We start from the raw sequence: 22677 nt of genomic DNA on the forward strand, positions 1-22677 counted from the left end.
TACAATAAATATTAAAATAGAAAATATATTTTATTTGTATACTTAAAATAATACAAAAATTGAACTAAAGTACTTTAGCTCAATAACAATTTATAAATAAATACCAAAATAACTAACATTTAGGCAAAGAAATAAAAACAGAAAATTGACCTACCATAATTATATTCTTTGATCAATATCTTTCCTTACTTTAAATTTAACTAATTGATTGTTTCAGTAACCTGTTTATTTAATTTTCTTCCTAATGCATAATCCTTAAATACAATATTCAACACCTTGTGTTTTATATATTTAGCTCCTCTAAATATGATTGCATAGGATACAATGTTAATTTATTAGATGATAACTATATAACACTTTGCTATTAGGACTCTCACATACACCTAAACAGTTCTGGACACATTTGACAGGAGAAACTTAGTTGAGTTTAGGTACTTTAATGTTTTTGATAAGGTATTTTTGACATTTTATTTGGTTATTTATTTTGGTTTTTATTTATCCCCTCTGGGTAGTCTTTTGTATCTTTGATTTTACTACTGTATCTTTCCTTTATCTTTTTGTTTGTTTGTTTGTTTTGTTTTTTGGGGGGGTTACTCCTGGCTATGTGCTCAGAAATCACTCTTGGCTTGGGGGACCATATGGAGCACCAGGGGATTGTACCATGAGTGGTCTGTCCAAGGTTAGCACATGTAAGGCAAATGCCCTGCTGCTTGCCCCACTGCTCCGGCCCCTAGTACTGTATTTTTAATTCCTGATTCTTACTTAATTTTAGATAAAAGGCTTTTTATCAATTATATATGGGTTAAGAACAGACCATCTACCTACTAAAAGTCAAATAACTAAATTATTTTAATGTGGTGGAAGGTTGCACTAGTGGAAGGTGGGTGTTCTTTATAATGACACCCAACTACAAGCATCTTTGTAATCATAATGCTTAAATAAACATATTATTTTAAATAAATAATAAAATAATATATAGTAATTAACTGAATAAAAATATCACTAAATTTTCCTTCTATAAACTTAAGTAAATAATAATGTTAAGATGTATTTATATATAATTTATGTAGTTCAATTAGCCTAAACTTGGGGTTGTTTTTCAGGGTTATTTAATAATTAAATTGTGTCGGTACATTTCTAATTACTGTAATTATTTGAGGTTTAGTGACAGTATGTGTTAAAAGTCATGAATATTATTAAACAGGCTGTAACACTTTGCTAGCTCAATTATATAAAGTCTTATTCTTTCAAAAATATGAAATAGGACCAATGGAGCAACAGGTAGGGAATTTAATTCATGTGACCAACAAGTGTTCCATCCTCTGCATCCCATATGGTCTTTGAGTCTGCCAGGAGTAATTACTGATCACAAAGCCATGAATAACTCCTGACCTCTCTTATTGGTAAAAAGCAAACAAACAAACAAGCAAAAAAAATACCCTCTATTTTTAAAGCATTATATGTTTTCTGATCAGTCAACAGTCATCTCTCCTCACATTTTTAAACATATACTACAAAATAAATTTCTTGAAAATTCTGTGAATTTCTTTATTCATATGTGGAGTCCACTGGCACTGGTCAATTCACAAAAAATATGTCTGTAGAGATTTAAGATTTAAGATTTATTTACTTTGATAAAATATATGTTGATATTTTCTGGAAATCACACAATTTAAACTGTACAACAATTGCTATGTATCAAGTATACTTATATGCATAGTTTTGCTAGGAAATTCAATTAAGATCCTTACTCCTTTTCTATTCTACTTCGATATCGGTGATTTATGAGTATGGTCAATTAAGGAAACTAAAGTAGAGCAGAAATAGAGATAACTTAATGAACTGAGCATATCTGTGGGAGATTTGGTTTGGTCCAACTAATAGCATCTGCCTGTGACACCACACACACACACACACACATACAGTTTCCTCATTTTGTATAAATCACAGAATAACATTATCATATTCTTTTTGTTTGTTTGTTTGTTTGTTTGTGGGGCATACCTAGAGGTGTTCAGGGTTTACTGCTGCCAGGGGCTTGGGGAATATATGGGATTCCAGGATTGAACACTGGTCAGTGGTATGCAAGGCAAATGCCCTACCTGCTGTGCTATCGTTTTAGGTTCAACATTACCATTTTCTACTAATCAAAGTAAAAGGAAAAAAACATCTGGCTATATTTACAATAAGCATTTGTTAAATTTACAACAGTCATAATATTGTACATTCCAGTTTAAAAATATAATTTACTTTTTTTTTTAGTTTTTGGGCCACACCTGGTGATGCTCAGGGGTTACTCCTGGCTATGCTCTCAGAAATCACCCCTGGCTTGGGGGACTGTTACCCCACCCCCCATTCTTCCTGTGTAACTTTAGCTACAAGAAAGATCTGCCCATTTCTGGGCAGGGTCTTTGAGGGGTTACAAAAGGTTTGGCTGGAAGGTCAGGAGGGGATTGATAGAGGAGATTTGGAGGAGGAGTTTTTGGGAGAGATTGATCAAGGAAGATGGATGGAAGGGAGATGTCTGAGGAACAAGGTACTATGCAGGGCTGAAGAGGGATCCAGCATAAATGGTTATGATAGGTAACACATGTTGGCCAGGGCCTGAATAAAGATGATATACCCTGAAGCCTGCCTGTGAGTTTTCTACCTGTTGCTATCCTGAAGCTGCAGCCCTATGGCTGGGGGAGGTGCATACACGTGTTCCTGGGCAGGAGAAGAAAGGCCTCCATCACCATCCACCACCATCCAATCCCATCCAAAGGGCCCTTCCCTTATTCTACACGGGTGCCCTGAACGTGGATTTGAACCTTGGACCGATTATGGTGAGATTTCTATGATTGAGTTTGATTTTTGGCTCTTTTCAGCTGGAGTGAGCCCAAAACTTTGGGCCACCACATGGAGCCATTTTCAAAGATGGGCAAGACCTCTTCTGGGGGCAGAAGGGCCAGTGAAACAAGGGTGGTGGAAGCTTGGATCACCCCATCCGAGACCCAGGACTGCGACTTTGCAGCAAAAAATCCTTTTTCGAAAAGACCTCAGCCTCCTCAGAGATTGATGGAGGGCCTTGATTGGAAACGGACCAGGAAGAAAAAGTTTATCTAAATGAACTGATTTTCTGAATTATGACCTTCAGACTGGACTTGGCTTTTGACTTTTGAAACTTCGGACTTTGGCTTAGATGACCTTAGCTTTGAACACCCAGACGTTTCTGCAGTGGCTGCCTGAGCATGGGCAGCAGAAGCAGCAGCAGCGGATCACTCACTCAGCAAAAAGCACTGGACTTCTCCCTCCCTGATCGCAGAATAGTGGGCCTCTCCCAAGGCTGCAGCAGTGGCAGGGTAGTGTCCTAGCGGTGAAGGAAAAGATCCCGGGCCAGAGGGCACAGAGCTCATACTGGGATCTGCCCTCCAGTTCAGGAAAGTGCAAGCGGGGACTCCATGGAAGTGAAGCCACATGGGAAAGCCCCGTGTCTGGACAATTGGTATTGGTGATAGGATAATATTAGGTAGTGGTATAAAAATTTTAAAAAAGGGGAAAAAATAACAGTAAAGCCCAACTGAAATATCTGATTTAGAACTGCCAGCATCTAACTTTAATCTAAGTCTTTTTCTTGCTGATTTAATTGTGCTTTTTTGTTTTCCACAATTAATGTTCTCAATTGCATAATGTTTTACTGTGTATTTTGATATAGTAGTCTGTTTTCAAAATGTATGTTCTGTATAAATGATCTTGTACTTGTGTGTAGGGAAAGGTTAAATAGAAACATACAAGTTCCAGGAAAAAGGTTATATAGCATTAAAAATAGAAATAAGGAAGTTTCAGGATAGTGTTTGGTTAAATAAGTATTAAGATAATTTTAAATTACAGGTATATTTTGCAGAAAAAAGTTATGTATTTGGAAAAGGCTGATATGTTAATTTTCACTTTAAATTTTGTTGCTATGGGAATATTACCTGCCTTTGGCTAAAGGTTGAGTCATGATTACAAAAGCTTACTATTGTTCATAAATATTCAGGAAAGGGAGATTGTTGTCCAACCCCATTATTCCTGTAATCTTAACTGCAAGAAAGACCTGCCCATTTCTGGGCATGGTCTTTGAGGGATTACAAAAGGTTTGTCTGGAAGGTGAGAGAGGGGATTTAAAGGAGATTTGGAGGAGAAGTTGGGGGAGAGATTGAGCAAGAACGATGGATCAAGAGGATATGGCTGAGGGACAAGATACTATGCAGAGCTGAAGAGGGATCCAGCGTAAATGGTTATGATAGGTCACACATGTTGGCCAGGGATGAATAAAGATGATATCTCCAGAATCCTGCCTGTGAGTTTTCTACCCGCTGCTATCCTGAAACCTGAGACAGGCCAGTTGGAGGGGGTTGGACACACGTGGCCTTGGCTGGAGGAGAAAGGCCTCTCATCCCTACATCACCATCCACCACCATCCAAGCCTATCCAAAGGGCTTTTATGCTACAGGGGACCATATTGGAAGTGGGGGATTGAACCTCGGTGTGTCCTAGGTTAGTGAGTGCAAGGCTAATGCCCTACTGTCTGCGCAACAGCTCTGGCCTCTAATTTACTTAATCTTAAATTCATTTAAATGTACTTTACATTTATATTTTATAAAATCATTACTAAGAATTATATAATCTGGGCCAGAGTGATAACAGAGCCTTGCAATTTGCCAACCCAGATTTGATCATTGCATCCCATATAGTCCCCACAGCCAGCCAGGAGTATTTATTGAACACAGAAGCAGGAGTAACTCATGAGTGTCACCAGGTGTGTCCAAAAAAACATAAACCAAATATAGAATAATTATTTGTTTTGTACTTTGTTTAAAGTAGCACATATTCTTGTAGATTAGTAGAAAGAGCATATGTAATTTGTATATTAATTATCAATATAAATATATTATTATTTTATATAATTGATAAATTAGTCAATACTGAAACATTTCAATATAGTAATTTTAAAAATTATTTAGTCATTCTGATATTGGCATTACTGCACTTGAAAAGACATCTTGTAAAATGTTTAATGAAAGTCCCACTGAGAAAAAATTTGATGTTCATGAAATACCTTCTACTTTCTTGAAATTCTCTTCTACTTTCTTATAATTTTATCTTCTATTTGAGCTCAACTAAATATTTATAAATTATTTTTTATTTTTCCTTAAACTGTATTCTACATTATTTTAGCCAATATTGCAGAAATGGCTTAAGTTAATAAAATAAAAATATTTATTGTTTTAAAGAGATTAAATAAAGTGTATTTTATTTTATTTATAAAAATTCAAAATTTTGGGGTCAGAAAGATAACATAGTGGTATGTGTTTGACTTGCACTCATCAGACCCAGGATGAACTGTGGTTTGAATCCCACCATCCCATTGATCCCCCAAGCCAGGAGCTATTTCTGAGCACAGAGCCATGAGTAATCCTTGAACGCTGTCAGGAGTGACCCAAAAACAAAAACAAAAATAAAAAATAATTCGGCTTTTTGGGCCACACCTTGTGATGCTCAGGGTTTACTCCTGGCTCTGTGCTCAGAAATCGCTCCAGGCTCTGGAGACCACATGGGATAACAGGGATCAAACTATGGTTTGTTCTAGGTCAGACTTGTGCAAGGCAAATATCCTACCACTGCACCACTGCCATGGCCCCAAAAATCAAACTCTTAATGTATGAATAATTTCATCTATCTAGTAATGGCTAACTTTTCTAAAAAATATTAATGTTGGGCCCGGAGAGATAGCACAGCAGTGTTTGCCTTGCAAACAGCCGATCCAGGACCTAAGGTGGTTGGTTCGAATCCCGGTGTCCCATATGGTCCCCCCGTGCCTGCCAGGAGCTATTTCTGAGCAGACAGCCAGGAGTGACCCCTGAGCACTGCCGGGTGTGGCCCAAAAACCAAAAAAAAAAATAATGTCATTTCTTGGATTATAGTACAATCCTCAACAAATTTTTATCTATATAAACTGTTTTGAAAATCAAAAATAAGCATAGGCATAAATGAAGACTAGAAAATAATTTTACCAGTATTAGGTAACCTAAAAATAGTAGGAAGGTTTTCTTATCTTATTAAAATATATTTTAGCCAAAAAATGTAAAATAACAGTGTTAGTGATCGTCATTTTATAGTGATTAGAACATCATCAAAAAGGCTTTGATTATTTAAATACGCTTTTTAAATTATCTAGTTTTATCATTATTTGACACATTTATGAATACACCTAATAGTGGTAAAATATTTAAAGCAATAATTAGCCAACCAAAGAACAGCATTCTTTGGATTCAATAATTTGAACTTATAAACATGCAGATAAACAAGTAAAACGTGGTCCTCTGATGAAGAAATATACTTGATTGGTTCTGTATATACCAATAGGTACACCACTTGAAAATGTGCTTAACAACAAATTTTTCCCAAGTACACATTTTGAGATATAAACATATAATGATAGCTTATAAAAGTAGGATAATGTCAAGTATCTTTTTATTATGTGGTATAAAAACTAGAAGTCATATACAAATCTCAAATGTTCAAGACTATACAATCTTACAACATAACTGAATCAGTGAGGAAGTCAAATAAATTATTTTCAAAATTTATGAGCAAGTGAATATAGAACACAGCCAAGAAATTCTAACGTGGTAATTTATAGAAATACAGATATATATTACAAAATAATGCAAAAATCTTAAATAAATTGTCTCAACTTATATACACAGAAACTATTAGGGGTGAGATAGGTGGTACAAGTGGTAGGGTGTTTGTCTTGCACAAGCTAATCTAGGACTGACTGCAGTTCAATTTCCCAGCTTCCCGTATGGTCTCCCAAGCCAGAAGCAATTTTTGAGCAGATAGCCATGAGTAATCCTTTAGTGTCACTGGTGTTCCTCCACCCCCCAAAAAACTATTAGATTAAAGTCATGTAAAACAAAAGCCAGTAAATTATAAATTTAAAAAAATACAAAATAGCAGTGAAGAGAAAGGAGAACCAAAATTAAGAATAAGCAAGATTTATTCAGAAAAATTATAAAATTCTAATAAATTTAATTTGATTAAAAAAGGATAAAAGATAAAGCATATCTAGAGGCTCTCTAGGGACCTTAAGTGCTAAAGTTTTAGAGGAGATCCATCCTTCAGATATGCACCTAGAAGAACTCCCTGGTGCTGGAACTCACATCATGGTGGATCTCATGTAAGACATGTATATTAGCTCATATACTATTGCTCTCATGCCGGAAAAGATAAACTTTTATTATAAGAAGAAGTAAGTCACACCATGTTACATGAAGGGACTCTAAACTACAATTAGCTTTTGTTTTTCTCTCATATGTGGAATATAAAAAAATAACGCCAAGATGACAGATTAAATCAACCAAAAGTAACCCATGAATTCTTATCATAGAACTGAAGTTACTGGAGAACAAAGTCTAGAGGCACAAGCATGCATGGTCCTTTGGAATATGGTAGAGTTAGAATAACACTTTTGTGATAAGCATAAAGACAACTTCTAAGAGTGAAAAAGCACCATAACAATGACATAATTCACAATAAAATATTTTAATATAACAAAAACTAATTTAAAGTAAAAAATTATTTCAAAATGAGCCTTAATATTGGGGGGGTGTCCCCAGAAACCCAGGAATAAAATCTCCAGGAAGAATCAACAGTTAAGGACATCATAACTGAGAAACTCTCAAAGCTAACCAAATCTTACATACCCAAAGAGTACCAGTGAAAAAAGACCCAAAGAAAAGCACCTCAAGACACATCCTAGCCACTATGACAAATCTTATAGATAGGGATAGAATACTGAAAGCAGAAAGGTGAAAAAGGGAAATTATACTCAAAGGAGCATCCTTAAGATTTACAACAGAACTATCACAAGAAACTTTCAAGGACAGAAGGCAGTGGTGGGATCTAGTGACAAAACTGAATGAAAGGAATGCTTCCTCTAGAATACTAAACCTAGCCAGACTTACTTTTAGGTTTGAAGAATGTATATATATAGCCTCATGGATATATAACAGCTCAGAAACTTTATGAACTCAAAACCAGCCCAAAAATAAAAGCTGAAAGGTCTACTTTAAGGAAAAAAACAACAGATATACCAAATTTCTACATAAAGATGACACTAAATCCCATGGCAATTATCTCTCTTAAAGTCAGTGGACTAAATACACCTGTTAAAAGACACAGAGTGGCAAAATGGATCAAAAGAGCTGAATTCAACATTTTACTGCCTACAAGAAACACATCTGCGTAATCAAAACAAGCATAGACTCAAAATCAAGTCTGGAAGAAAATAATCCAAGCAAACAACACACTTAAAAAGCTGGAGTGGCCATATTCATATCAGATAAAACAAACTTTAGAGTCAGAAAAGTTTCAAGGGAAAGATGGTCAGTTTGTACTAATCAAATGATATGTCCAACAAGAAGAAATCACACTCCTAACCATATATGCACTCAATGATGAACCTACAAATTTTTAATACAACTGTTGACAAACCTGAATAAAATATCAATACCAAAACAATAATAGTGGGAGATCTCAACACTGCCCTGACACCTCTTGATAGATCAACCAGGATGAAACCCAACAACAACAACAACAACAACAAATGGAATAAAGTGAACTAGTACATATATATAGGGCACTCCATTCCCGAAAAACTAGATACACATTCTTCTCCAATGTACATGGGTCATTCTCCAGGATAGACCACATGCTGGTCAATAAAACATATCTCTATAAAGTCAGTAGGATATTACTTGTACAAACTACCTTCACAGACCACAAGGCACTGAAATTAGATGTGAACTACAAAACAAACAAACAAAAAAACAAAAGAAAACTTTAACACCTGGAAACCAAACATTTCACTACTGAACAACCAGTGGTTTAGAGATAAAATCAAAAAGGAAACCAAAACATTCCGGGGAAATAAATGACAATAAAGACACAAGTTGTCAGAATTTATGGAACACAACGAAAGTAGTAGTAAGAGGAATATTTATAGCCTGGCAAGCACACATCAGAAAGGAAGAAGGGGCCTATATAAAAAGCCCAATGACACAGCTTTCAGAACTAGAAAATTACCAACAAAAGGAACCAAAAATAAGTAGGCAGAAGGAAATAAAAAAGTTTAGAACAGAAATCAATGAACTTGATATCAAAAAAAATCGAAAGATCAATAAAAGCAAAAGTAAGTTCTTTGAAAAAATAAACTAAACAAGATCAATAAATGACTAGCAAAACTCACAAAGAAAAGGAGAGAGAAATCTAATACACTGGATTAGGAGTGAAATGGGGGAAATCACTACAGATACTGCAGAGATTCAAAGGGTAATCAGAGACTATTTTGAGAAACTATGTGCCATGAAACTTAAAAACCTGGAGGAAATGGATAAATTCTCTGACTCATAATCTTCCATAATCTTCCACACTTAAACCAGGATGATCTTGCATATCTAAAGAGTCACATCAATACTGAGGAAATTAAAATGTTAATGAAGAGGCGTCCCCAAAACAAAATCCTAGGCCCAGATGAATTCACTAATGAATTCTTTCAAACCTTTCAAGAGGAACTTCTACCAAACGCCTGTAGGCTATTTCATGAAGTTTAAGAATCAGGAACACTCCCAAACAGTTTTTTACTAAACTACCATCACCTTGATACCAAAACCAGACAGAGATGCTGCAAAAAAAAGAAAACTACAGACCAATAACCCTGATAAACACAGATGCAAAGATCCTCAAAATTCTGGCAAACAGCATCCAATGTCTCAACAAAAAGGTCATTTAGCATGACTAAGATTTCATCCCAGGAATGCAAGGATGATTTAACACCCATAAATCAATCAACATAATATACCATAACAACAAAAAGAAAACTAAAAACCATATGATCATATCAATAGATGCAGAGAAAGCATTTGATAAGTTCCAACTCCCATTCTTGATACAAAAAACCTCTCATCAAGATGGGAATAGAAGGAACTTTACTCAATATAGTAGAGGCAATCTACAACAAGCCAATGGCAAATATTATTCTCAATGGAGATCAACTAAAAGTCTTTCCTCTAAAATCTGGTACAAGACAAGCTGCCCTCTCTCAGCACTACTATTCAACATACCGGTAGTTCTGGAATTTCTTGCCATAGCTATTAGACAAGAAAAAAATATCAAGGGCATCCAGATAGAAAGGGACAAAGTCAAGCTCTCACTGTTTGCATATGACATAATAATATATTTAGAAAACCCTAAAGACTCTATCAAAGACTTCTAGAAACAATAGACATATATAGCAAAGTGGCAGGATACAAAATTAACACACAATTAATGGCCTTCTTATACACTAATAGTAATAAAAAAAACATGGATATCACAGAAACAATCCCATTTACATTAGTGCCACACAAACTCAAATAACTTGGAGTCAACTTAACTAAAGATGTGAAGGACATATACAAAGAAAACTTCAAAACTCTGTTTCAAGAAATAAAAGAGGACATGTGGAAATGGAAGCATATACACTGCTCATGGATTGGGAGGATTAACATCATTAAAATAGCAATAATCCCAAAGGAATTGTACAGATTTAATGCATCCTCAGAATACCCATAACATTCTTCAAAGATGTGGATCAAACACTCCTGAAATTCATCTGGAACAATAAACACCCAAGAATAGCTAGAGCAAACCTTGGGAAAAGGAAGATGAAGGCATCACTTTTATCAACTTTAAATTATATTACAAAAAATAGTCATTAAAATAGCATGACATTGGAATAAAGACAGACCCTTAGATCAGTGGAATAGATAGAGTATTCAGAGAATGCTCCTCAGATATACAATCAATTAATCTTTGATAAAGGGGCAAGACATGCAAAATGGTGCAAAAAAAGCCTCTTCTACACGTGATGTTGGCACTACTTGTCAGCCACTTGCAAAAACCGGACTCAGGTATCCAGCTAATACCATGTACCAATGTCAAATGCAAATGGATTAAGACCTTGATATCAGACATGAAAACATAAGGTATATAGAACAACAAGTAGGTAAAACCCTCCAGGACATTGAAACTAAAGGCATCTTCAATGAAGAAACAGCACTCTCTAAGCAAGTCAAAGAGATACACAAATGGAACTATATTAAGCAGAGAAGCTTCTGCTCCTCAAAGGAAATAATGCCTAGGATAGAAAAGCCACGTGATGGGAGAAGCTATTCACCCAATACTCATCAGATAAGGGGCTAATATCTAAGATATACAAGGTACTGACAGAACTTAACAAGAAGAAACATCTCAACCCATCAAAAAATGGGGAGAAGAAATGAACACTTTGTCAAAGAAGAAATACAAATGGCCAAAAGGCACATAAAAATGCTCCACATCATTAATCATCAGAGAGATGCAAATCAATACCACAATGAGGTACCATCTCACAGCACAGAGACTGGCACACATCACAAAAAATGAGAACAATCAGTGATGGCTCAGATATGGAGAGAAAGGAACTTTCATTCACTGCTGGTGGAAATGTCATCTAGTTCAGTCCTTATGGAAAATAATATGGACATTCCTCAAAAAATTGTAAATTGAGCTCTTATATGATCCACCTATACCACTCTTCAGGATACAACCTAGGAACACAAAAATTCAATAAAAAAAAATCCCTTCCTCACATCTATATTCATTGCAACCCATTTTACAATAGTCAGACTCTGGAAGCAACCAAGATGCCTATTAACAGATAAATGAATAAAGAAACTGTGATACATATGCCCAGTGGAATATTATGCAGCTGAAATTTTTCTATACATGGAATCTATTAAGCTGATTGAGATTAGTAAGAGGGAGATAGACACAGAATAGTCTCACTCATATATGGGTTTTTAGATAAATTAAAGACATTGAAATAATTCCCAGAGTTGAGGGTCGAAAGGACCAGCTTAAGATATAAAGCTCACCACAAAGAGTGGTGAGTGCACTTAGAAAAATAACTACACTGAGAACTAGCATAACAATGTCAGTGAGTGATGATTGCAAAAAGTCTGTCTCGAATACAAGTGGGAGGTGGGGGAGGGAAGAGATGTGGCCTTTGGTGATTGGAAGGTCACGTAGGAGAAGGGGGTTGTTCTTGTTATGACTGAAACCCAATTATAATTATGTTTGTAATCACGGTGTTTAAATAAAGAAATTAAAAAAAAAACGAAGTAATTTGCTACCACTATGTTTGATATGGCTAAATTATACAAGTAGCAGTTAATTTTATTGTATCTTAGTAGTTTACAAGTAAGCAAATATGTATTAAATGATTGTATATTTATACATTATAATTATTCTGTTAAATAATTATATACTATTATCAAGATGCCATATGTTCTGACTTATGTTATTGCACAAATATACTTGCATTATTTATGACAATTCCAATTTAATACCTTTGAAATAATATTTGTGTCTTTTTTAGAAGCCTAAACACTTTTAACTTTAAAATTAATGATGTAAAAGAATTTCATACTGAATATTTATATTGTTTTGTTTCATCTATTATGTTATTTAAAAGGCCAATTTGAATATAATTTAATTGTCAAAAATGCGTTGCTATATTATTCATCAAGTCTTTTTGGAGTAGAGGAACACTCAGCAGTGCTTAGGGCTTATTCCTGGCTCTGCACTCAAGGATCACTCCTGGAAAGGTGCAGTTGACCATTAGGGGTTTCAAGGATTGAACCAAGATTGACCTTTTGCTATACAAACATTCTACCTGTTGAACCATCTCCTTAGGTTGTAATATTTTAGGTTTTAACTTGTTAAATATCAACTTGCCTACATTATTTCTTAACATCTTATTTTACTATGATTGTTTCAGTCTTCATAATTTTATAATAATTTTATAATAATTTCAAGATAATTTTTGTTTTTGGTTTTTGAGTCACACCCGGCATGGTCAGACGCTACTCCTGACTGTATGCTCAGAAATCACCCTAGTCAGGTTTGGGACCCTATGGGATGCCAGGATTCAAACCACCATCCTTCTGCATACAAGGCAAACGCCTTACCACTGTGCTATCTCTCAGGCCCTCAAGATAATTTTTTCAAACTGAAAGTTCAGCTCTTGATTTACTGGTTCCTTACTTTTTCTTGAAATTAAAATGTACTTAAACATATTGGGCATATATAAAGATAAAAAGACAGCATACTATATGTAATGTATATGTATTCATTAAAATGTTGAATATCATATACCATTATAACACTATCATATATTAGTGAAAAAGGGAATGCTCCCAATTAATATATCAGAGAGGAGGATTATGGTTAATTTGGCTATTATCAGGGCTTCCACTTGGCTCTGTGTTCAAGATCACTTCTGATGGAGCTCAGTGAGCCTCTTGTGGTTCTGGAAATTAAACTAAGGTTGGGTATATGAAAAAAAAATGTGTCCTACCATCTCTCCTATCTCTCTGGTTCATCTGGTATTTTATGATGAATGGTAGAGTTTAAGGCAATTAAGCCAAAATATAGAGATGTATTAAAACTAGTAGGGTCCTTGCCTTGCATGCAGCCAACTTGGATTCAATTACTTGTATCCCATAAGGGCTGCTGAGCATTGACAGGAGTAATTCTTGAGTGAAAACTCTAGAGTGACATATGAGAATTTCCAGTTGCTTCAACCCCCACAAAAAATGAACATAAAAATATAAATGAAGATAGCAATGTATTTTAAATCTATTTCTGATCTTAGTATTTATATATCAAAGGAGTACATTAAATAGTTAAGTAATAATAATAAGTTAATAAAATGTGTAGTCTTTATTGCAACTCAAAATTATTTAAAATACTTAATAAAATTTAACAAAAAATCACATAATTTCACAATTAATATATACTTCAATACTAAGCTATACTTCTTTTTTTTTAAATAATCTTTATTGTGACCAAAGTAAATAACAAATTTTTCACAGTAATATTTAAGGTACATAGTGATAATAAATCAGTGCCATTCCCTAATATTTACATTTAATATTGAAGATAACTTCATGTTTTTACATTATATTTCAATTACTACATCTAAATTAATCACTGTATATAAATGATATAATAAAATAACATATTTATACTAAATATTTATACACCTATGATTTTTACTTTTGTTTTTCGGGCCACACCCGATGACACTCCTGGATCTATGCTGAGAAATGGCTACTGACTTGAGGGACATTTTGGGATGCAGTGGGTCAAACTATCATCCGTCCTAGGTCAGCCGCATGCAACTAATGCCCTACCACCATGCCACCGATTAGGCCCCCCACCTATGATTTTGTAAAATATTTGATAGTGTTAAACTTAATTTGAAAGGGCCAGAGCTAATAGAAAATTAGTAGCCAAAATATTTTTAGACTCACATTTTTCAAATAATCAATAACTGAATTTATATGTATTGTAAACCAGACTCTTCAATAAACATGGTGATTCCTTAAGTTTAGTTCTTTTCTGAATGCTATTGATATTCTTGTATTCATTCTACCTCCAAATATATAGACAGCATATTTATATTGAATTTTGTGTTGATGAGAAAATTGAATCTATAGAGTGTTTTTAACACAAAAAAATATCTTCTAAAAAGTAGTTGCCTTCATTCTCATTTCCTCTTGTTAATAAAGATTGTTTCCTTGCTGAAGTAATGCTGATAATAATATAGTATTGTTTGTCTTATTTGGAACAGAAAATTACATTAATGGCAGTAGGTAAATAACAATAGATAAAGGAATAGAGAATTAAAATAAATTAGTCATTACTGTGTAAGCAATAGTGATCTATTGGAACTAAGTGATCAACATTACTCAAATAATGTGAAGCATATTTTTTTCACTTCTACCTACTTCACATGTGAGTAAAGTAGGTTAACAATGTGGGGGGGATGAGAACTCCCAGTGTGCATTGGTGTTGGGAGGAATATTTTCTAAGTGTATAATGTCAATCTAGCAAATGGGTCAATGCTCAATCACAAAGCTGTGAACTTCTCAGAGGCTATGGAATGAGAGGTACTACGATGGTAGCTTCTACAAATATCCTGGACTACATACACTAGTTCTCAGTGGCAGAGGATCATATGGTTCTGGGTTTGAACTGCTGTCCCTTTATCATTCTGAGTACTCAGCTAGCTATGCAGCTCAGATGTTTTTAAAGTATATTAGAACTACAGAGTGCTTGTTTAAAAATAGATATTGTGGTCTATAAGTAGAAAACATATAATCTAAGTAGTATTTTAAAATTGACTTTAAACCTTTATAAAACAGCAAGAAGACACCTTAATACTTCATTTAAAAATTCTATTATTCAATATTTTCTGTTTGAAGTTATACATTTGCATACATATACACATAAATTTGATCTAATATTTTCTCACAGAATGTCATAAAATGTAGGTTTTGATGCTTTTTAATTTTACAATATTTAATGCTCTCAAATGGATTATCAGAACTGGTCATATGTTAATTCTATAGAAATTATATACTACTAGACTTTATTTACAGTATAAAGAATATTCTTATAAGGTTTGGGTCACATACTCTGGTACTTCCCTGGGTTATTTCTAGCTCTGGTTTGGGCGTCTACTCCATAGGAGCTCATTGGATTAAACATTGCTGAGATCCACTCATGTCTATTGCATGCCAGGCACCATCTGCATTCCTATGCAATCCTCCACGCTCTATTTTTCTTTTACAAACATATTTCAAGAGAAATACATATGTGTTGTTTAGGGTTTTAAAGAAGAAAATGGTGGAATTATTTATGGAATACAGTAGACTTTCAAGAAAAGAATGGAAAAGAGTACTTTTGATCAAAATGTTATTCTTTTAAAAGGCAGCAAAACTTTCCAAGGAGGTAGCAAAAATATGAAATAAGGTTTGTTCAGAAAGATTCACACTTAAGGATCCATTATTTTCTTATAACACTTTCCATTAACTAAATAAAGATATTCATATATTGATATAAATAAATGGGTGGTATATTCCAACTACATTCTAGTTTTATTAAGTGTGTCTTTATTGTTTCCAGATATCTATTTTCCTTATTAAATTAAGACATGAAGTAATGAAAAACTTACTCCAACAATATTTCCTCCTCTCAGTCAGTTTTCTGCAATTTATTCTTATACTACTGCCATAATAAAAATGATACTAATACCAAATATGGAGGTATCATTTTCCCTAGGAAGCATTTAGTTCTCAAATCAACTTGTGTCTTACATTTAAACTTAATTTTCACACTACTTGGTCAGAGCATCAACTATAGTATTTATGACCTCAATCCCACATGTCTGCCTCCTGGCCCTTTGATACTGGATACCTGTCCAAGCAGCCTGGGAAACACTAGCTGATTTACTATAAATTTGACATGCAAAGATACTTGCTTGTACTTTGATTCATTCTGGTCTGTTACACCAGAGTAAACTAATTTCTTATTTATACATTAAAACATGATAGTATTTCATCAAACTTACAGGAGAATGGCCAGATAGATAGATTAGGCTACATCTAAGGGTTCCCCCAAATATAATATTTATATGGATAAATTTGGAGTAAGTTATTCTCCTGGTTATACTGCCAAGAAATATTCATTAACCTATCTGAAAACTATACTTCAGATATATTTATGGAAGTTTTATGACAGACATATATATTATTAATCCTATTGCTATTTTTCCTTCACATATTTGAAAAATGAATTTATGGATAATATGTTTTATTCCATCAATATCTTAGAACACTTTAAAAAACATTTCATTTAAATAAAAGACTCTCCAGGGCTCCAAAGAACTCTCATATCACTTAAACATTTACAAGTATTTTTAGAGGTTTTAGGCAAGGGCCAAGATTTATAAATATATGTGCACATGTATGCATATATGTACACACATATGTAAATGTAATATTATCCTACATCTCATTCAATATATGTATACATGAAGTACAAAACTTTTATGCAAATTTGCTTTTGCAAATCACTAATACCACACTTAAAAATGATACACCAAAGGTGAGAATTTAAAAAGCAAATGTAATAAAAGTAAAGCATTTTAAAAAATGTTCAATATAACTCCCTGTAAGCCTAGTTTATTGATTCAGAATATTTTAAAATTGTATTTTTGTCACATAGAATTAAATAAACCAAATGTTAAAATCATCTTATCTCTATGGAAGGTTAATAAAACTCTTGGTTTGAGAGTGAAAAAAAATTAACCATTAAGTTTTTTATGGAAATTAAAAGGTATCACGTGGTCAATGAGCATCTATCTGTTCATTAATCTTTTCATTACTGGTTGGTTACATTATGTCTCAAGCCAGAGAGATGACATGACATTAAAGCTCTTGCCTTGTACATAGTGTGTCACCTCGGTTTCTTTTTCAAAAGTTCAGGTGGTCTCTGAGTAATGCAGGGAGTGATTCCCTAAGCACATCCAGGAATAAGCTCTGAGCACCTTTGGTGTCACCAAATATACCTTTTATTCCTAAATTAAAAAATATGTCTTGGTGAGAATCAAAATTTATATATAATATATGTATATATATGTATATATATGTACATGTATATATACATATATATATATGTATAAATGATCAAGTCTATCCTATATGTTATATTCAATAAAAATGTACATTGTTTTCACTGGTAAAGCCTAATTTATTGTATAACTATTCAAGAAAAAACCAACTACAAATAAGTTTGTAATTATGGTGCTTAAATAAAATGTTTAAAAATGTAATTTTAAAATTAAAAAGAAAAGAAAAAGAAACACTTATTTCAATAAAAATTCTGGAGTGCCTTCAGGAGGGGACATAAGCAAAGTTCCTGCCTTACATAAGCCATCAAAATAACAATACCTTTGGCCATTGCCATACAAATGTCCCAACTTTACTATTTCAAGATTAATTTCTGCAGAGATGCTAAGCCTAAAATATTTCCATGTACTAAGATACTGAAGCTCCTAGAGCTCACAGCCACCATGTGACCATAAATGACCATGTGAAACTAATAAAATTTTATAATGCTGAAAGTAGAGTAGGAACACAGCACATTAGACAGGAAAATAGCAAAGAAGCCAAATAAGCTCAGTAAAAACAACACAGACAGCTCAGTAGCAAAAATAGCTCAGGAAGCACTCAATGACTTTAATTACACCATTGTGCGATTTAACAATTTTTTAAAAATTTTCTTTTACTCAAACTTGTTTTTATAGTCCTACTTACCATTTTGGTGTAAAAAGCAATATGAAATAAAATAATTTGTGGTGCAAAGGGGGCAGATTTTGGGATAGGTTAGAAATTAGGGTTTGGGCCCGGAGAGATAGCATAGCATTGTTTGCCTTGCAAGCAGCCAATCCAGGACCAAAGGTGGTTGGTTCGAATCCCGGTGTCCCATATGGTCCCCTGTGCCTGCCAGGAGCTATTTCTGAGCAGACAGCCAGGAGTAACCCCTGAGCACCACCGGGTGTGGCCCAAAAACCAAAAAAAGAAAAAAAGAAAGAAATTAGGGTTTAATAAAAAGAAAAGTACTGAATGCCTGAAAAATTATATTATAGACAACTAAATCATGGTGTTCAATTTAAGCAAAAAATACTATTTCAGCAGGAGCTGAGCCCATAAAATAAACAAAGTACACTATTATAATAATTTTGTTTTTTTGTTTGTTTTTTTTGTTTGTTTTTTGGACACTATTAAAATATTTTAATATTTCAAACGTCCACAGAGATAACTAGAACTACTGCATCATTACAGGTTTGTGGCCTTTAACCACCTGTATTCAAAGACAGTCATAATGGATTTAACAATAAGAGAAAGATTTTTTTAAACACCTATATATAGTTTAAGGAAATTAAAATAATTGTCATCTCTCTATTAACCATTATTTTAGAAAATATTTGCCCAAACAGGAAGTAGGGCATGCCACTTCACTTTCTTCTAATTAAAAAAAAAACACAGAAGGTTAAATTGGGGACAAATGAGGGTATTTATGAAAACATAGTGTAGGTCTCAGCATAAAATAAATGGGAATTCTGATATTATCAGATCACCTGTGTTGCCAAAAGAACATTTTCTGGGATTTTGCTTCTTAAACATAATGTTGGTAGAATTCTGAGAAAGCTGGTTATTTAAAAGACAACTATGTGATGAGATGGGATAAGGAGTCTCAGTAAAATTTTTGCTTAAGATATCTTCCTGAAAAAAATTGTATATTTACTTCTCCCCAAAAAAGCAGTTTCCATAAACAAATTATAAAGTAGCCATTATTTTTGTCTAGCTCAATGTATCAAAATACCACGTAGTCTTGTTCTTTTCAGGTAATTTTTGAGAGCACCAGCCCTGACATGTAGTCCTGACAGAAAAGCTCTATAATATTCTGTTTTTTTTATCATTATTACATCATGTGGTGTTAGGGGAAATGTCCATTTTAGTTTTTTACTGCTGATGGGGAGCAGAATTAAGGAATGAGTAATACAAAGAATGAAGGGAAGTTGTTTTATGATTTGGAGTAGAATAGGAAGAACAGCATTTGATGAGCACATAACTGGTCAATGAATTAGTTACTCCTTTATTAAAAGTACAATGAAGAATATGATTTGAGATTTTTTTGGTCTTTATAAGAAGATATATCACCAACAAGCAGAAAGAAAGTCTCTTAATTCTAAAGGCCAGGAATCTTTCCTCTCACATATTAGTGGTCTATTTTCTTTCAAGAACACAGTTTCCAATCTGTCTGGAGGTTCATATTAAATGAAATTTCCCAAGTCACAGATGAGTACCACTCAAAGAGGCCAAACTGTAAGTCTTGTAAAATCCAGTGATCAAGAGTGGACTAACTTCCCAAAGAATTTGTAGCCTTGAGTACAGTCAGGGATAAATTTATAAAGACAAAAATCAAAACCTAGGAACCAAAGAATAGTAGGGTGCTTGCCTTGCATGCAGCTCACTCAGGTTTGATCTGCAGCATCCAATATGATCCCCTGAGCAATACCAGGAGTGATTTCTGAGCACAAACCAGTAGCAACTCCTGAGTATACCGGATGTGGCCTAAATACAAACTAAAATCAAATTCTAATCATATACAATGGATCTGGGACTGCAGGAGCTATACTGTGAGAAAAAAAATTTAGAAGCAAAAAAAGCTAGTTAATGGATAAGCTTTTTATATTCACAGGATAACTAGCTTGCTTTAAAAGAGATGCGTCACCATTGGGGGCAGTAATTCTGGGAAGTGAACATTGTCTTAGCTACTGGGCAACACCTAAGCTTTAGAACAATGGACAGGAGCTTCCTTCCAGCTGACAATCTGGGAGAAGAATAAAGATAGAGTCCCTTTGTTGTGTGATTGTTATAATAATGTTTTTGCCTGTCATCCCACCTGGATCTTCCAGGTGGGGGTGATTAAGGAAACAAATAAATAGCTTGTTGGGGAGGCATAGGGAGCTCTTTTGCCAGAACTGACTGCTGGTTCGGTTTGCTTTTTGGAGCTGGCTGCAACTGACAAAAGACTTTCTTTTGTAATCCCTGGAGTAGGGCACTGCTGGTCCAGTTATTGCAACATTCTCCAACCGAGGATCTTCCCACTGTGTCCTTTTTATGTTATGATTTATGTAGAAGATTCTTCCATCTGTATGAGTTCTTTCTTCCCATCCTGGCGGTAAGGGCCCCAAGTCCTCTGAAGAATCAAGTGGTGTCCTTCCTCTCAGTTGAGCTGGAATTTTCAGTCTTGGATCTTCCCAGGTAGTGGTCTTGGTATTGTGATCAATAAAGAAAGGCCTTCCATTTGCAGCATGCTGGACTTCCCAACCTCTGGGGAGAAAGCCATGTTCAGCCTCAGAAACTTGGGTCCCCAGCTGGGTGGCATCTCGTGAGGAGGCTGGTGGGTGCAGGCCCGCAGAAGAACTCTGTCCTGGTGAGAACTGCCTGCTCGCCACTGTGACCTGCAGAGAAGGTTTAGTCCAGGTGGTAGTTCTAGAATTATGATCTACATAGTATGATCTTCCTCTTTCATCTTGTTTTTCTTCCCAACCTGGTGGCAATCCAGATGAAGTAGGCAATAGCACTGGAAGTGTAGGCTGTTCCTCAACGATATAGGTTTGTAAGCTGCCTCTTCTGCTGAATGAATCGAACTGGATACTGGCTGGCTGGTGGCTGAATTTCTACAGATAGTGAGTCTGTCATTCAAGCCTTCTGCAAGATGAGTCTGATCCAAGTTACTTGATGGTGGAGGTGAGTGGAAGGTCTGATTTCTACGCACAGTGACTTCGTCTTCTCTTAAAACTTCCCAACTATCTACCCCAGAAGGCTCTCGGTTGTCAAAACTTTCTGTTTCCTCAGATATCTGTCGTCTAGTTGTAAAGGCACGCTGAGCTTGCAGCTGAATGTCACCATTCTCAGCATCTGTTAAGATGTTTTGAGCAGTTGGTCGTTTCCACTGTGTTCTTCTAGATTCATGATTTACATAGTAGATTCTTCCAAGAACATCCTGCCTCTCTTCCCATCCTGGAGGTAGAGGGGAGGGTTCTTGCTGCCGCTGCTGCAAATGGCAAGCAGCATCTGGTTGGTCCAAAACAACCCAGTCAGGCTCTAATTCCTCAGCCTGTTCTGCGTTACCGTCTTCTGAGCCACTGGTTTTAGGTAAATAGGTCATTTTTAATCTCAGATAACCTTTAACTCTTGATTTGTGACTTCTTGGATGAAGAACAAAATCCTTAAATGTATACGGTCTCTCCATTCTTGGATTTTCTGTCGGTAATGGGTAAAGAGGAACATCCACTTGACCTAGGAAATCATCTCTTGTCTTACAAGAATGCTTCAAAGAATTAGAGAGTTCACTTGTGCAATCTCTGTTCCTCTCTCCTGAGAAATTATTGATTTTACCCTCATTTCCAGGTGCAAACTTTATGAGTAATTGAGCTGGTCCCCCCTTAGAACAATTGTGTTTAAGGCTGGATAAACAGGAAACACTTGGAGAAGTCCCTCCCAATGAAATACTTCTTCGCAAAATAGTATGGTTTCTGTTACTCTGTGGATTTGGACTCTCTGATTTTCCACTGATATTTATTCGATAATCTACATTTGGGGAGGATGGCAGACATTCAGTTGTCCTATGCTGAAGTTTAAAATGTTCTATATTTGAATGAAGCTTAATCTCAGACATCTTGATAAGAAGATCAAGAAAATCCCTATTGCATCGGTAAAATCTACAGCAGCATATATCTTGTTTTATATTTCTCAGAGATCTACTATGAATACTTAATGATCATTTCCTTTATTTGTCGATTATCATTGATGTTTTACTGGTCATTTTTTAGGTATGATTGCTTAATAGGAATGAATACGATGAATCCCCATTGTGGTTGTTTGTATGATGTATTTATGCCTTAATTTCAGTATTGTTTTAGGTTACTATTAATTAGAAGATTTTGCAATATATTGATGTTACTTAAGACCTATATGAAAGAAAGATTCTTAATCATGTTAATGTTGCTTTATGATTGTGTATCGATATATGTTCATTTGGCAACTTTTGACTTTTCATTGTAACATCAGTGTTTTATTGCTCTCAGCATAGATTTTGAGATGGAGGTATAATCATAGTTTTGATATAACCATAATTTTGGGTAGACTC

General features: G+C 34.7%; 1 protein-coding gene across 1 annotated transcript in view; it reads right to left on the reverse strand.

Annotated features, from left to right (window-relative positions):
- LOC126001786 (E3 ubiquitin-protein ligase NEDD4-like) overlaps nucleotides 1–22206 on the reverse strand; it is a 42837-nt gene extending 20631 nt beyond the window's left edge. Inside the window, 2 exon segments of the mRNA XM_049769018.1 lie at nucleotides 20549–21165; nucleotides 21168–22206. Of these exon segments, the coding sequence (XP_049624975.1) occupies nucleotides 20549–21165; nucleotides 21168–22206 (1656 nt within the window).
- Nucleotides 22207–22677: the final 471 nt, after the last annotated feature.

This window comes from Suncus etruscus, chromosome 2, assembly GCF_024139225.1.
Source record: "Suncus etruscus isolate mSunEtr1 chromosome 2, mSunEtr1.pri.cur, whole genome shotgun sequence".
NCBI lineage: Eukaryota > Metazoa > Chordata > Mammalia > Eulipotyphla > Soricidae > Suncus > Suncus etruscus.